General features: G+C 38.2%; 1 protein-coding gene across 1 annotated transcript; it reads left to right on the forward strand.

Annotated features, from left to right (window-relative positions):
- The first annotated feature begins 329 nt into the window (after positions 1 to 329).
- On the forward strand, positions 330 to 14,911 carry LOC139623352 (inactive pancreatic lipase-related protein 1-like). The gene is made up of 12 exons (XM_071481534.1): positions 330 to 484; positions 1,789 to 1,940; positions 2,924 to 3,043; positions 3,676 to 3,810; positions 4,076 to 4,184; positions 5,416 to 5,535; positions 5,834 to 5,950; positions 8,993 to 9,111; positions 10,788 to 10,917; positions 11,719 to 11,833; positions 12,818 to 12,985; positions 14,790 to 14,911. The coding sequence occupies exons 1-12, from the start codon at positions 385 to 387 to the stop codon at positions 14,857 to 14,859; spliced, it is 1,455 nt and encodes a 484-aa protein (XP_071337635.1). The 5' UTR covers positions 330 to 384; the 3' UTR covers positions 14,860 to 14,911.
- Positions 14,912 to 15,668: the final 757 nt, after the last annotated feature.

Consider the following 15,668-nt stretch of genomic DNA (forward strand, 5'->3'; position numbering starts at 1 on the left):
CTGCTACAATCTGAAAACAACACAACTCTGACACACACTTGTTATCACAGGTTGTACTGTTTGTGTGTGGTGACTATATTCATGTTGCTCTGATGAGTTACTGAGAAGTTGTGAATGCTCATCTCCCTACATGGGAAAACACGTATTTCTCAACACTGTCCAAATTTTGAATGACAGGTGGAGGCGTCAAGGTTGTATGAAGCACACATGTAACTAATAAGTGGCCTGTCTCTGACCTGGCATATCAGCTCACCTTGTCACCTGTGTCTGTCACCTGTGTGTTTCCCACTCCTACGTGGGCAGACATTTATTTGGCCAGAGTATTTAAAGCAGTGCAGGGTCCATTCACTACCTTCTTCTCTGGCCTCATGGTGAATACACAGCATGATTCCAATCATATCATTGTTTCATTTCTCTACAACCAAAAATCTTTATGGGATGTGGTTTTTGGGTCTGTTCTGCTTCCTTAATGCAATATCATATGGTAAGTTGACTCTAACTCTTTGAGTCAGTTTTATTGAAATGGCAACAGGGCAATATATTTATGCCTGTTTTTTCAGTTTTTATTTCATTTCAAGAGAGCAGAATTAGTGATTGACAGTATCATATACTGTGTATCAGCATGTTCTAGCTCTTCATTTAAATAATATGAGTTTACTCTGAGTGAAATATTCAGACGTAAGGCTCTGTGTTCTTTATGATTGCACAGTTCAACCACATGCAAATACTCTAAATGTTTATGTCTTATTTTCACACAAACTTCCCACCAGCAGGCAGCCACTTGTTAAATTTGACCATATTTCTGAGAAACTAATCTTACTTACTTATGTACTTAGTTTTATCTTTGCCACTTTTAGATGCTGTAACTTCTTCAGTTGGAAACTGGCCTTAGTTCAGATCAAGGTCTCTCCCATTTATGGAATATCTCAGTTATGTTTTGTGCTAGTTGGAGTACTCCAATAGAAAAGTTTACTCAGTTGATATATGCTGAATGCAGACAACAGAATTCTGTGAACAGGGATATGACAAGATTTAACATGTGTCATACTTGTGATTTGATCTTCTCATTTTCCATGTAAAAGTCATATCCTGATTATAAAATCCTAGGTAAGACTCAAAGCCATTATAGTGTATGTAAAATGTACTTAGAGATAACTAAAGCAGGAAGGTACAGTTATAATAAAATATGCAATCAATCAAATGACATCACATCCATTATGATCTTTCATTAATTTGATGACAAAGCTGAATTTCCAAGAAAGCTCCAGATATGGACAAATTAAATGGATAGCATGTTTTTTTTGCATGCGTCATACGGTAACCTTGTCAGAACAAACTGTTTTGAGTCCTCACCAAAAGATCTGTGTGTGCATATTTAAATCTTAGGAAACTTAAAAATGTTCTAAGATTAAAGGATAAAATATTTTATCTGAGTTTCTGTTCCTGCCTTGTTTTTACAAAGCATGTGTTTACATTGTGCCCTCTTGTGGAAAGGTTCCCAAATCAAATTTTTATTCAAGAAATCTTTAGATTTGGACAAAATGATCTGTTTTTTCTTGGTTTACAGCATAACCTTAGCAGTACAAAACATCCTTTTTGGTTTCCTATCTGCAACCTTTATGTAAAATTCAAGAGTCATTTCTTTTGTAAAGGTCTGTGAAGGAAATGTTCAGCCTACAAAGCTTCAAAACTTCATGAATCTAAAGGACAGTATATTATATATGATATATGTGATATCAAAACTGCATGTGAGGGTTTATCCTGGTGCTATGATCTCCATATATACAGCAGCCGAAGTCTGTTTTGATGAGCTAGGCTGCTTTAATGACCTGCCTCCCTGGGGGGGCACTGTCCAGAGACCAGCATCTGTCCTGCCCTGGAATCCCAAGGAGATCACCACCCGCTTCTTGCTTTTCACCCAGAATAACCGTTACTACCAGGTGAGGAGTGGTTCATTTAATTAATTATTCTGTTACATTTTCTTTTTTTTTCTTTTTTTTTAACAAAATTCCTTCATTCAAATTCATTCAAAAGACAGACTGACAGAAGCAGTGTTAGTGTTGAGCACATGACTCTGCAAGAAGAATAAAGGACCAGTGACAAGTGACCTCAGAGACGCTAAGGTCACACAGCCAGACAGGCCTGTAACCCACCAGGAAGCACCACAAGCCTGCATTGCTCTCTGTCTCTCCTTTGGCTGGGTCATGTTAACTGGGACTAGCCTAGCATAACATAGCACAGGAGTCTTTACCAACATATTTGTAGTACATCCAGGACTAGGTCTAGAATGTAACTTATCCCTCTTTTATTCTGGCACCTTTATTTTACAGTTTAGTCTTTAGTCATAAACAGAGAAACACACTATCTCTCTACCCTGCATGGCATGTGGTACCAGTGGCCATATTTAATCATACACACACACAGACACACAGACACACACACACACACACACACACATACATATATATAGTACAATTTGTTGCTTCTTCAAATAAATTCTTTAAATAGACCTCCTGGTCTATTAATGGTGCAAGGTGAATGTTGCCAACCTCTGCTCTGCTGAACTCCAAATCCTTCAACTTTAAACTATTTATATGGTCATTTTGGTTGTTATTTAGTTATTAAGTTAATTATTAATCAGTAAATCAGTATAGAGTTCCAAATTGATAGTATATTTTTTTACTAAATCGGATTGGCAAGCCTGTCCCTATTTAGTAAATATTAATATTGACTTAAGTTATTAATTAATATTTTGTTAATTTCTGATTAATCTGATCTGAATTTTGTCCCTCGTCACTTATTTATGCTTTTAATGTATAATGTGTACATATGTATCAATGTGTTGAGACAAATTTGAAAAAATGGGAATCAATTCTTTAAGCTCTCAATGTGTTCATCATTGCTTTTCTGTTTAAACTGTCAGGAGATCAAGCCTGACCAAACCATCCAGGCCTCAAACTATAACGGGATGAGAAAGACTCGATTCATCATTCCAGGGTATTTGGAAAGTAGAGATGAGGACTGGCCACAGGAGACATGTAAGGTAGGAAGGCACGTTATTCATTCTAGAATTATATTATATGGGAAGAACCCACAATGACAGTTTAATCCAGATGCTTCATAAAATATTTATGATTAAAATTTCGACTATGAGATCTGAATGGTTGTGTATATACACTAGCTTAAAGTCACCCAGGTAGGCTAACCAGTATCTATTTGATGGAGGCCAAGTGCAGCCTATCTTTGTCCCTGAATTCTGCAATAGTTCACCTGTCAATCTGAGATCAATGATTCAATAATTCATGCATTTTCTCAAGGCTTATCAGAATCAGAATCAGAATCAGAATCAGTTTTATTGCCAAGTATGTTTTCACATACAAGGATTATTTTCTGTTTAATTTTTTATGTTCCCTCTCTTTTATTAAATGATGTTCTTACTCTTTTGTTGTTGTTATTTCTTGTTAATTCTATCTTATTATCTTAGGGTGATACTGCCCTGTCTGTTTGATTTTTATTGTGAAGCAACTTGTGATTTTTGTTGTCAAAAGTGCTATATGAATAAATCTTTATGTCACCAGGGCTAAGTGTAAATAATACTTCTGTAAGTTGAGTGAATTGACCTTTTAATCCTTAATTACATAAACTCTGTGTTGACTAACTTGTTGCTCTGTCTAGGTGATGCTGATGTGGGAGAATGTGAACTGCATTGCTGTGGAGTGGAAGAAAGGTGTGAAGACTCATTATGCTCAGGCTGCCAATAATGTCAGGGTGGTGGCTGCTCAGGTGGCGTCCATGATCACATTCCTCATGGTAAACACAGTACTTCATTAACTGTCTGACACCAGCACGTACACGTACAAAATAACAGTCATGTTTAATGACTGTTATTTACGTCAGAAACGTATAAAAATAAAATTACACAACAGACAGGGTGGACAGGACACAGACAGACACAACTGGACGTTGAGAGGATATTCTCATATGCACAGTGGTATGTGGCATACTGTATGTTGGATGTATGATAGCGTGGTAGATACATTATCTTTGACTTTAACATACATGTTGCATAACACAGGGCAACTACAAGCAGAAGGCTGATAAGTTCCATATTATCGGACACAGCCTCGGGGCTCATGCTGCAGGAGACGCTGGTAGCAGGATCACAGGTCTTGCACGTATCACAGGTAAAGCTGCTGCAGCACCTACACTTGATAATGGTCTGTTAGCTGATGTTTTGCCCTCTCATTTTCGTCAGTAAAAGGAGGTTATGTATATTGCTTGTGGTAGCTGCTCATTCTGTATCACACTGGTTTGCACTGTACTACTTACTGATCCACTGCAAGAGATCTGCTGTGTATAGGGGTGCAGGGAGCCCCACTAGTAAAAAAAGTTACAAGGAGAACAGACATACACATGATATTACACTGCCACACCCTTGAAAGCAATGGCCTTCATTCTAAGTCTTTTCCAAGTCTTTCTATCACAGTTTCACTCCTTAATTTTCATACAGGAAGACTGTCAGTGAAGGAGCTTCCTGGCTCATGAAGATCAAGTTTGTCTGGATGTTTAACTATGTTAACCTATTACAGTAGCTGCATAGAACATGTGGCAGGAACAGTACAGCTGAAGTCACCCACTGTGTAAAGACAGTGAAAAAAAACTATGCTTTTGTACATTTTTGGATCAGCTCTCTGATTCACATGAAAAGATATGTTTTTGTGAAAAAATTTTTGTTTGAGAACATGTAGGGTTTTCAGTTTTAAAAACCATACATTATTACATTATTACACGTTATTTCATTTTGTGAAACTGAATTTTAACTAATGTCTAATATTTAATTCAATTGATGACACTATGTTTGCTAAATATATAATTTCATTATAGATTCTTTTAAACCTTTGAAGATCTGTGCTCAAAACACCAAATGGTCTCTGTCAGATGATCACAAGAGAAAGTTGTTTAATAAACTGCAAATAATTTGATACACTATCACCAAAAAATATAGTTACTTGAAATACTTATTGTATGATACCCTCAGGGCAACAGAAAAATTGGGCAAAAAAGCAACACATAGACTGAATCAGTTTTCAGTTGGCTTATCTTTCTAATAAAATGTGTGTCATTAGAATAATGGGTGAAATGCTATAGTGTAATCATGTAATATTTCTGCACATAGTGATTTTAACTGTGTGCAAATTCTATCTGACTCATGGTAGTGCAGCTTTTCATATTATTTTCTGGCTCGAAGACAGTTTGGATTTGGCTCATTTTAAATTGTTGAAAAATGTTTAAAATGTTTTATTTATTGTCCCTGTCCCACACCACAATTTTATTTTGGCAAACAAGTGAATCTACAGCATCTTATCTTTCAGACCACAGACCTTTGTGTTTTAAAACCATTCTTGCTCTGTGTAGGACTGGACCCAGCTGAACCTTACTTCCAGGACACTAATGCATCTGTGCGTCTGGACACCAGCGATGCTGCCTTTGTGGATGTCATTCACACCGATGGACTTCCTTTTAACTCCAAACTTGGTACATATCACTGTTGGTCACAATGAATAAGATCAAAAAGGGAAGTATTCAGTGTACTTTCTAAAAGTCTGGCCCATATTAGTTTACTGTACCTATAAGTTTTAGAATTTGTTCTTAAATTGCAAAATGCAAAAATAATATTCAGTTCTCTTAAAAACAGTTCCTGCCAGTTTCCATGAAAGTGACTAATACAGGTAGAACAGAGTAAATAATTGAACTGAAGTGCAATCATCATCATCAGTTTGAAAGAAATCTTATGTGTCTGTACAATAAGTGATTTCTGTTTCAATCATCTCAGGTCTGGGGATGTCACAATCTGTGGGTCACATTGACTTTTATCCGAATGGAGGAGGGCTGATGCCCGGCTGCTCCGCCAACAAAGGCACGCCCACTGATCTGGATGCTATCTGGGAAGGTGAGATAAAGTGAGGCACAGAAACAAATTTTAATAGACAAAGTGGAACAGCAACAATCACATTGAAGATTTTGTTATTGTTCAACTTTTTCTGCCACCCAGTCAAAGACTGCACAACACTCAATGTTTGGATTTCTTCCCATTGTTGTGTCTAGTTTCTGTGTCAATAAAACTCATATAGGCTCCTGCCAGAGCAGGATTTTGGCTTTTACATTAGAATTAGATTCAAATGATTAGAAAAATAGCTTAAAAAACATCATATCTTTGTCACATTTTTATGGAAAAAAAAAACGAGTTAAAACAATTTTCAGCTGCAACAGCCCAACCACATCCCAATCCAGTAACCCTCTCTCCAGGAAAATATTGTACATTTCTATGCGACTACTGCTGCCTCAATTATATTTAGTGTTATTGCTTCTGCAAGTGAAGGAAGTACCATGGTTTTGTGCTCTCGCATGATGTACACTGCATCCAGAAAGTATTCACAGCGCTTCACTTTTTCCACATTTTGTTATGTTACAGCCTTATTCCAAAATGGATTAAATTAATTTTTTACCTCAAAATTCTACACACAATACCCCATAATGACAAAGTGAAAAAAGTTTGCTTGAAACTTAACAAACAAAAATATAATATGTACATAAGTATTCACAGCCTTTGCTCAATGCTTTGTTGAAGCACCTTTGGCGGCAATTACAGCCTCAAGTCTTCTTGAGTATGATGCTACAAGCTTGGCACACATATTTCTGGGCAGTTTCTCCCATTCTTCTTAGCAGAACCTCTCAAGCTCCATCAGGTTGGAGGGGGAGCGTTGGTGCACAGCCATTTTCAGATCTGTCCAAAGATGTTTAATCGGGTTCAAGTCTGGGCTCTGGCTGGGCCACTCGATAACATTCACAGAGTTGTCCCGAAGCCACTCCTTTATTATCTTGGCTGTATGCTTAGGGTTGTTGTCCTGTTGGAAGATTCAGTCCAGAGCGCTCTGGAGCAGGTTATCATCAAGGATGTCTCTGTACATTGCTGCATTCATCTTTCCCTCGACCCTGACTAGTCTCCCAGTTCCTGCTGCTGAAAAACATCCCCACAGCATGATGCTGCCACCACCATGTCAGAGTGACCATCAGGTTCTTGGTCACCTCCCTGACTAAGGCCCTTCTGCCCCGATCACTCAGATTGCCCGGGCGGCAAGCTCTGGGAAGAGTCCTGGTGGTTCCAAACTTCTTCCATTTACGGATGATGGAGGCCACTGTGCTCATTGGGACCTTCAATGCTGCGAAAATTTTTCTGTACCCTTCCCCAGATCTGTGCCTCGATACAATCCTGTCTTGGAGGTCTACAGACAATTCCTTGGACTTCATGGCTTGGTTTGTGCTCTGACATGCACTGTCAACTATGGGACCTTATATAGACAGGTGTGTGCCTTTCCAAATCATGTCCAATCAACTGAATTTACCACAGGTGGACTCCAATCAAGTTGTAGAAACATCTGAAGGATGGTCAGTGGAAACAGGATGCATCTGAGCTCAATTTTGAATGTCGTGGCAAAGGCTGTGAATACTTATGTACATGTGATGTTTTTTGTTTTTTATTTTTAATATATTTGCAAAAATTTCAAGCAAACTTTTTTCACTTTGTCATTATTGGGTATTGTGTGTAGAACTTTATGGTAAAAAAATGAATTTAATCCATTTTGGAATAAGGCTGTAACATAACAAAATGTGGAAAAAGTGAAGCGCTGTGAATACTTTCCGGATGCACTGTAGGTTGGTGACCAGTTGGGTCTCTCATATTATCTTACATCCATGAGTCTCTGTCTATGTTGTTCCCCAACATCCCTTGGATTGCAGGGGCACACAAAAGCAATGGTGTCCTCTCATGGTGTTTATGGGAATTGCATTATTTTTCCCTTTCGACTACATAAGGATTAACAGCTTACATATGAGATGGGTTCAGCATTAGCAAATTGGTCTATAAACCTTACATGACAGGAAGTGTAAAAAATCAGGATCAATAAAACAATCTCAATAAATTCTCAGTGTTTTAAAAATCTGTTTTCTGTTCTGCTCTGGTTGGTCCAAATCCCCTTGTAGTTGTTAGGTTGTAAGTTTATTACACTGTCATGAGAGTGTAATAAACTTAAAAGCACATGATGTGACCTTCATAATTCTGCTTTGATATGCTCTAGACACTGCACATCAAGTGTTCTGAAATCTGCAGGCTTCATTACAGCTACTCTTCCTATACATAACACAATGAGTCATACATCCTATTTTTTCATACAACTTACAATGCAGAGCCCCCCCCCCCTCGTGGAATATTGGAGTTGTCCCAATGGAAAAATCGTAAAGAAACCCCAGGCAAGTTATTCCTGCTGGTCCCATCTGAGTAAATATTTTCTAAAATGAATGACGACGGCCTTCTTTTGAAATGTGCTGCTGAGTAGCAAGGCTCAAGTGGCAGCATTGGTGCCATGCCTGGGTCAGGGGTGGGGGGAGGGGGTGTTGGCACAGCTGAATATGCCACTTTTGATCCTATAGATAAGAGAGGGAGAGCGGGAGCCAGGGCTGCATAGCTGGAGTTCTTGGAGCGCCTGGTGTGTGCCCTGTACTGGAAGAGAAAACAACAGAAGCCATGACCTCTCTCTATGTCCGTCTCTAACCAGCACTGCCTCTCTGTCTCTGTCTCACATTCTGTCTTTTACACTTTTTTTATCTATTCATTTATTTATTTATTTTATTCATTTAATTTTTTAGATTTATTTTTTCACGACTGACAAAACTCTCATTTCTTCGGAAACCTAGTTGCTGTGTAAATCAATGCTGATTTTCAAAATCTTAGCAATGTTGTACCCTGGTAGTTTTAAATATAATTCTCCCCATCAGCTGACAGCTTGTCACTGAACTCAGTCATCAGTTCGTATTCTGGCTAACTGAGATTCAAGACATGAATAAGCATTCATATCTCTTCTCTTATTCCTCCTTACTTTATCCTCCCTTTCACTTCTCCTCTTCCCTGTCATCACTGAATCCAACCTTTTCCCAGGTACTATGAAGTTTGATGCCTGCAACCATGTCCGAGCCTACCAGTACTACACTGAGAGCATGGTTAAACCCCAAGGCTTTGTGGGATTTCCCTGCTCTGACGAGGACAGTTTTGCTGCTGTAAGTGTGTGGCAGTAATGGAAAATTTGTTATTTTAAATGTATCTTTTAGGGTTGCAGTCAAAATCTTTTTTGATAACTCTGTCATTTAAGAAAATTTGAAATGCTAAGGAATACACCCCTTACTTTACATCCTTTAGCCTAAATAATATCCTAATATCTTAACACTGGATTGTCTTCACTGCTGATTTCTCCTTTTTGCCTGGTGTTATCCTTGGAGGAAGAAGTATTCAAATCCTTAACTTGAGTAAAAGCAACTATCAAAATGTAAAAGGTAAAAGTCTGGCTTGTTTTCCTCTTTCAAGTACATCAGAATGACATACAGGTACTGCAGAAGCCCCTTCAGTTTGTGAAATTGTTATACACAGTACAGTATATACTTTCATAATATTATTACATAATATTATTAAATCATGTGCATTGACACAAGTAGCTTTTTAATGTGACTGGTTGAGGTGAAGCTAATTTATGAAAACTGTTTTTGTCTATCTGCAAAGTATAGTAGGCTAACTCAGTACGTAGCATTTGACTTAAGTTTTCATAGTATTTGAGTAAATGTTGCTTGCTTGCTTAGTTTTGACCTGAAAGTGACAGGGAAATGTGTTTGCATGTGAGTGTAAGAGTTTACATTTTGGACTCTCAAAGGTCAGCACTGTTAAGAAGGTTTGATGGTTAAAAGCTTTGTGTTAAAGATCTTCCATGAGTGAATACACTAATTCCATTGAAATGACTGATTTCAGTCTGAAACTTGACAATTGTTATAAAGTGCAGAAACAGATGTTTAGTGAGTGTTGTTATAAAGTCACAGATTCTTGTCACCAGTAAACCTCCTAAAGTCCTAAAATAACACTGGATCAGTGGATCAAAATATGTTGTGCATAATCTGATATTCTTTTGTACAGGAGTCACACTTTGTATGAAAAGTTAGGTGGATTTGTAATAAAAATGTCTATTGTAGTATCTATTGCAGCTTTAATGGCCCCCAAAAAGATTCTGGTGGCAGGGGTCACAGATGAGGGATCTAGGGGAGGGATAAGTACTCATTTTAAAAAGTGAGTCAGGGCTATCAAATGGGCTCAGACAAGGGGAGTGCAGGAGAGGCGGCCCATATCTCCAACCTCCCAGCATGTGTATGGGATTGCCACCTGTTGCTGCTGTATGACACTGATATGGCTATGAACCATTTCTTTAGTTTTGAAGTCAGTTCGGCAAAATTGGATTTTTGTTGTAGCAGAAGGGGCGATGCAAATGGGCTTCCCTCATGTCTTCCGTGGGGAGGGCTTGTATCTGCAGCTGTTGGTGTTAATGACAGTTTATCCCTGCTTTGGACACATGTCCCGATCAAAGAGGGTCCAGGGAGAGCCAAGCATGACCTCATATGACTATGTCCCTGTTGAGAGATGACAGCACCTCCTTGTCGTTCACCTCATAAACGCTTTCTGGTGTTATTCCTGCAGCCATAGCTGACAGCCACAAAGTCAGTCTGTTCCCACACAGTAACTTACTGCATAGCCATATTTATAAGGTGGCAATCTGCAACATTTTAAAGGACTATAGGAGGAAAAGTCTGTTAGGGTCGTCACTCTTCCTTGACTGTTCATTGACAGGAGAAGACTGTTACACTCCATCATACGGTGAGCTCATCCTTCACACCTTGCCATATCCTTGTCTTCACAGGGAAAGTGTTTCCCATGTTCAAACACCAAATGTCCTCTGATGGGCCACTATGCCGACAGGTTCACTGTAACTGATGGCAGTTCAAAGACGAAGTACTTCCTCAACACAGGCAGTTCAAAGCCTTTTGGCTGTAAGTATCCTGTCCTGGCAAAAATAACAGTGTGACTTACACATTGAAACTTTTTCGTATCATTAGTGTCCAGTCCACTCAATATGCCGCAACTATTGTCCATCCCAACAGGGTCATAAAAAATCCCTTTCAGATGAATTTGGAAATCTAAAATGAAAACAAAGCCATTTCATGTCCTGAAAAGTTGACCTCTTAGAATGGTGCTGGGAAGTTCAAGAGTTATAGAATGTCAAACTTTAAAGCTTTCAAGATTTTTAAATTTTAGTCATTTCACATTTTAGACCTTAAGACTGCAGGGCATGCTAACATGACCTGCTTGGCTACTGAGTAAAAGTAAAGCAGTTTATGCTTTGTTGTATTTCATTGTATGAAGTTGTTGGCTATATACAGGTATGTATGATCAATAATGATTTTAACAGTGAGTGCAGTCAGCTGTTGTGGGCCCAAAGGGGAAAAATTTGTCACATATACTGCTTAAAGCAAGCTAAACTTTGCACTCAGTACTCAAGTGAGTTAAAAATGCCGTTAAATGTTGTAATGCTTCCATTTTCAATTGCTTTTTGGTCATAGGTAAGCAATATAGATAGGAAAGATCAATAGCATTTAAAGTGCAAAGCTGTTTCCTGGAAGCAGTGTACTATGCCATGTACCAAACTTGAAAAAAAAAAAACAGTATAAAGGATTTGTTTGTTTCAAGGTTTTCACTGCAAAACTATGTGTATGCATGTATCAAGTTATGACACTATACCAAAACTATGAAATGAAATAATGTGACTGCTGCCTATTTCTTGTCATTTCTAGGTTACAGCTACAGCGTGACAGTGACCCTTGATGGCCCCAGCTGGCCTAACCCAGGATTCATGTTTGTGGCACTCACTGGAGACAATGACAGCACCAAGGAGTACCAGCTTTATGTGTAAGAATGTCGTGCACTCCTCTGTGGAGCATAACAGGGGTTTTAATCCATGTAACATCACTGGTAGGGTAAAGTTGCTGAAGAGGGCCTGTCTCCTTTGTTTGAAATGTGCTCCTTACAGTCCTATTTAATCAAAAGGTTGCACTGCAAAAGGCAAGTTGTGATGTTTAAAGTTTATTTTCACAACAAAATCAAACAGAATACTTTAACATTATTTGGTTTTATGTAAACTTAATAAATAAATCCTTTGTCAGTCAGATGCTCCTTCCCACACAGTGCATGGTCAGTGTCATCTTAGGGTTGTCAACCCTCAGTCCTCAAGGTGCCTTCCACTCCTCTGAGGGTTTCTTAAATGCCTCCTAACTTCAATAACTGTAGAAAAACTGAGACATTTTGAAGCTGGAATTTGGGATTACTATTCATCACCACCAGAAAATTCACACCTGGTTAACAAGAAGGAGTCATGAGTGGAGTTGATCGAGCAAATGAGTGAGACACTGTATTCATCTTTAAACCTTCCTACATGGTCTGAGATTTTCTGGAGGGGGCATTTAGTGGCTATTAGTTAAACTGCAACATTGCCCAACACCTCTGCTCTGGGCATATTCAGCAGACATACTGTAGAGGAGCAGATGAAGGGTAGATCAGTGGCTGAGCTTACACTGACCTGTGATCTGTGATTCAGACAGCAGGGAGTTGCCTGATCAGACAAAGGGACATAGAGTTGGTGAAGCCCTCAAGCCTGGTCAGCAGAGATAGTGAAACACAAACCAGACAAAAAAAACTACATAACATTACCCTGACTCTTGCTCAATATGTGTGTCTAGAAACTGCAATGGCAGTCCAAAGTGTATGTAAAACTGTATGCAGTGAGTTAAAATCACATCACCACAAAACTCTGTTACAGTAATGAAGCTTTCCAAGAGGAAATTTATTTTTTTAAAGAATGAACCTGTTCCAACATTAGAATGATAATTTCTGTAGGGGTACAATGGTGCCTGGAAGGACGTACAAGATGCTAATCAATGCTGAGGTGGACGTGGGTGATGTGATGGAGGTGAAATTCCGGTGGAACAACCACATCTGGAACCCAATGAAGCCCAAGTATGGAGCAGCTAAAGTGGAGGTGCAAAGAGGAAAAGACAAGAAGATGTAAGTCTGTCTCTCCAGTACAACTGGAGAATAGACAGTTTGGTGATACAGGCTGTATATAATGTCAGTGGTGCTGAATGATAAGGGAAACCTTTCTGTTTTTAACCAAAACCGAATATTGTGATAGAATACAAAATGTTCTAATTAGAAGTTGCAGTCATTATGATACATTTATTAGGTAGATTAATATGCTAACTGATACTGGTAATAATGAGTCAACAAAACCAAAACCAAGAACATGTTCTGATCACTGAGGGCAGTGAACGTTGAGGTGTATAGAGTGTAGTGTAGAGCTATTTCAGTCAACAGTGATATGTGGTCCATATTCTCAGTGAAATTAACTCTTTTCAGCGCTTCCATAAGCAAGCGACTGTATTTCTGCAGAGACTGCACTATAGAGTATATGATTTTTAGTTATATTTACTTAACCATTACTTAGTTTTCATTTTATTTATTTATCCTCAAAAATCTCTCATGTTAAAGGCTATTTCGCTTTAATAGAGAAAGAAATATATAGATTGTTTAAAGTGCAGTTCTACTGTAAGTAGAAATCAAGTTGTTTGGCATTTTTTCCCAAAGGAACAGAGAAATGCAAGAATATCATGCAAAAATGAAAAAATAAATAAATAAAATAGCGAGTAATTTTGATTAGAAGTGATCAAGGGCCAAGAGCAGAGTTAAATACATACATAATATTGATGATGGTAATTAAATCAGCCAGCAGCTTTTACTAATGAAATTCTCACCCAAAAAAGACTGCAGGTGAACAGCCTATAGAATTAGTATGAAACATAATTATATTATTAATTTCCTTTCTGTCTACCTTCCCCAGTAAATTATATTTTAACTGTATTTTTCTCACTGATGTTTGCAATACACCTCCTAGTGGTTACATGAAGAATCACAGCATGGGGATTGGGCTCTGTCTAATTCAATTCAATTCAATTCAATTTTATTTGTATAGCGCCAAATCATAATATACATTATCTCAAGGCTCTTTACAGGGTAAGGTCGAGACCTTACTTTGTTACAGAGAAAACCCAACAGTTCCCACAAAGAGCAAGCGCTTGGCGACAGGGGGGAGGAAAAACAGTCTCCACTTTATATCTATAACATTAACAGTGAATGAAAATCAACCAGTTCTACCCCTTAAACATATTTTTGCTTTTAATTCTGACCTCATTGAAACAAAATATGTAGTAAACTATTAAAGTTGCAGCATTCTTTGCATCACTCTGCAGATTTGATGATGACAAAAATTGGTGGTACATCAAATAAGGAAATATTTGTTTCATTTGCTATGTTTTAATATGCTATAATGGCTATGCATGAACAAATATAAATCCATTGTGTTAGCCAAACAGTCATTCACAAACAAATTGCCAGACAGTGTGTGGTGTTACTGATGTTTAGGGTCAGTCAGACCACAGAGAGGTTGATCTCCCTGGAAACACCATATGGGAAATTCAAAAAGACTTTGAAGGAAAATGTAGATGATGAACAGTGCTGTACTGTGTTTGGACCAGCTTTAACCACGTGCGGGCAGCATGTCACTGCCACTAGTGCCATCTAGTGGTAAGGGCAGCTGGGGTTGCAATTGTGGTGAAGTAATATGGTAGAATACATCCTGAAATAACTACGTTGTGGAAAACGCAGTCCAGTCTGATGCTTTGTCACCCCCTTTGTTTCATAGCTTCCAAACAGGAATAAAATGTAGTGATGGGAAAAGATTTAGCCTCCTCCCTTTAGATTCTCTTCTGCAATGTCTCAGTTTCTGTCTCTTTTTTCTTTTCTTCATTCACAGATTCTTCTTCTGTGGAATGGAGAACGTTGTGGAAAACGCAGTCCAGTCTGTGCTTCCATGCCAAGCTTAGCCATAATAATCATAATCACCACGTCACTTTCAATAAAGATTTTGCATTCACACACATTTTATTATTATTATCCCATAGGCATTTAACAATCATTTAACAATTGATCAGACTGTTGTTGTTCACACAGTCTGATCACGCCCTGCACCGATATTCTCAGTCACCTGAGGAAGAGCTGCTCCTCTGTTTTTCTGTACAAATCACACTTATACTCGAGCATCATGGTCATCAAATGTCCAACCCTGCTTATTAATGTCTGTCCCATAGATCTAAATGTAGATATCACTTTAGTCTCTACTCATGTTGAAATACTAGTTATGTAAGCATCTTTGACTGACGCTTCTGCCATCTGTACTCCAACAATGAACCCTCTTTCAAAGTGACTTACATCTTTTCCGCTTCCCATCTCGATACAAAATCAGAATCAACTAGTCCAGTTCATCATTTTTATACATGCCACAGACTATGATGGGATAGTAATAATTATAGCATGCAACGTACCTGTGTGGAAGTGTTGTGTTTTTCCACCCATTTATTCTGGTTTTGCCCTTACCTATTGATGGATTAATACGATTATCTTATTAAAGACAGACTTTGGATAATCAATTAATAATTTCTTCTGTAAAAAAACCAAACCAAACCAAAGCAAAAAACATCCATCACAGTTTCCAGAAACTCCAAAGTAATGTCTTGTTTTGTCTGACCAACAGAACAAAATTGTGATGATTAATAATATTATTATGATGAAAAATGTGGGACAAAGCAGTTTTAAAATCAGAAAACGATAATTATGCTCACTCAAGTCAGCAATG

Source organism: Trachinotus anak, unplaced genomic scaffold (assembly GCF_046630095.1).
Source record: "Trachinotus anak isolate AG129_WGS33_773 ecotype Australia unplaced genomic scaffold, CSIRO_AGI_Tana_v1 ptg000007l, whole genome shotgun sequence".
NCBI classification, from domain to species: Eukaryota; Metazoa; Chordata; class Actinopteri; order Carangiformes; family Carangidae; genus Trachinotus; species Trachinotus anak.

What these genes read in the sequence shown, in the direction of transcription:
- LOC139623352 (XM_071481534.1), top strand. Translation starts at nt 385, where the DNA reads ATGATTCCAATCATATCATTGTTTCATTTCTCTACAACCAAAAATCTT. An exon ending in AGGTCTTGCACGTATCACAG is followed by an intron (nt 4,185 to 5,415) that starts GTAAAGCTGCTG and finishes TGCTCTGTGTAG; the next exon opens with GACTGGACCCAGCTGAACCT. An exon ending in AAGGAGTACCAGCTTTATGT is followed by an intron (nt 11,834 to 12,817) that starts GTAAGAATGTCG and finishes TAATTTCTGTAG; the next exon opens with GGGTACAATGGTGCCTGGAA.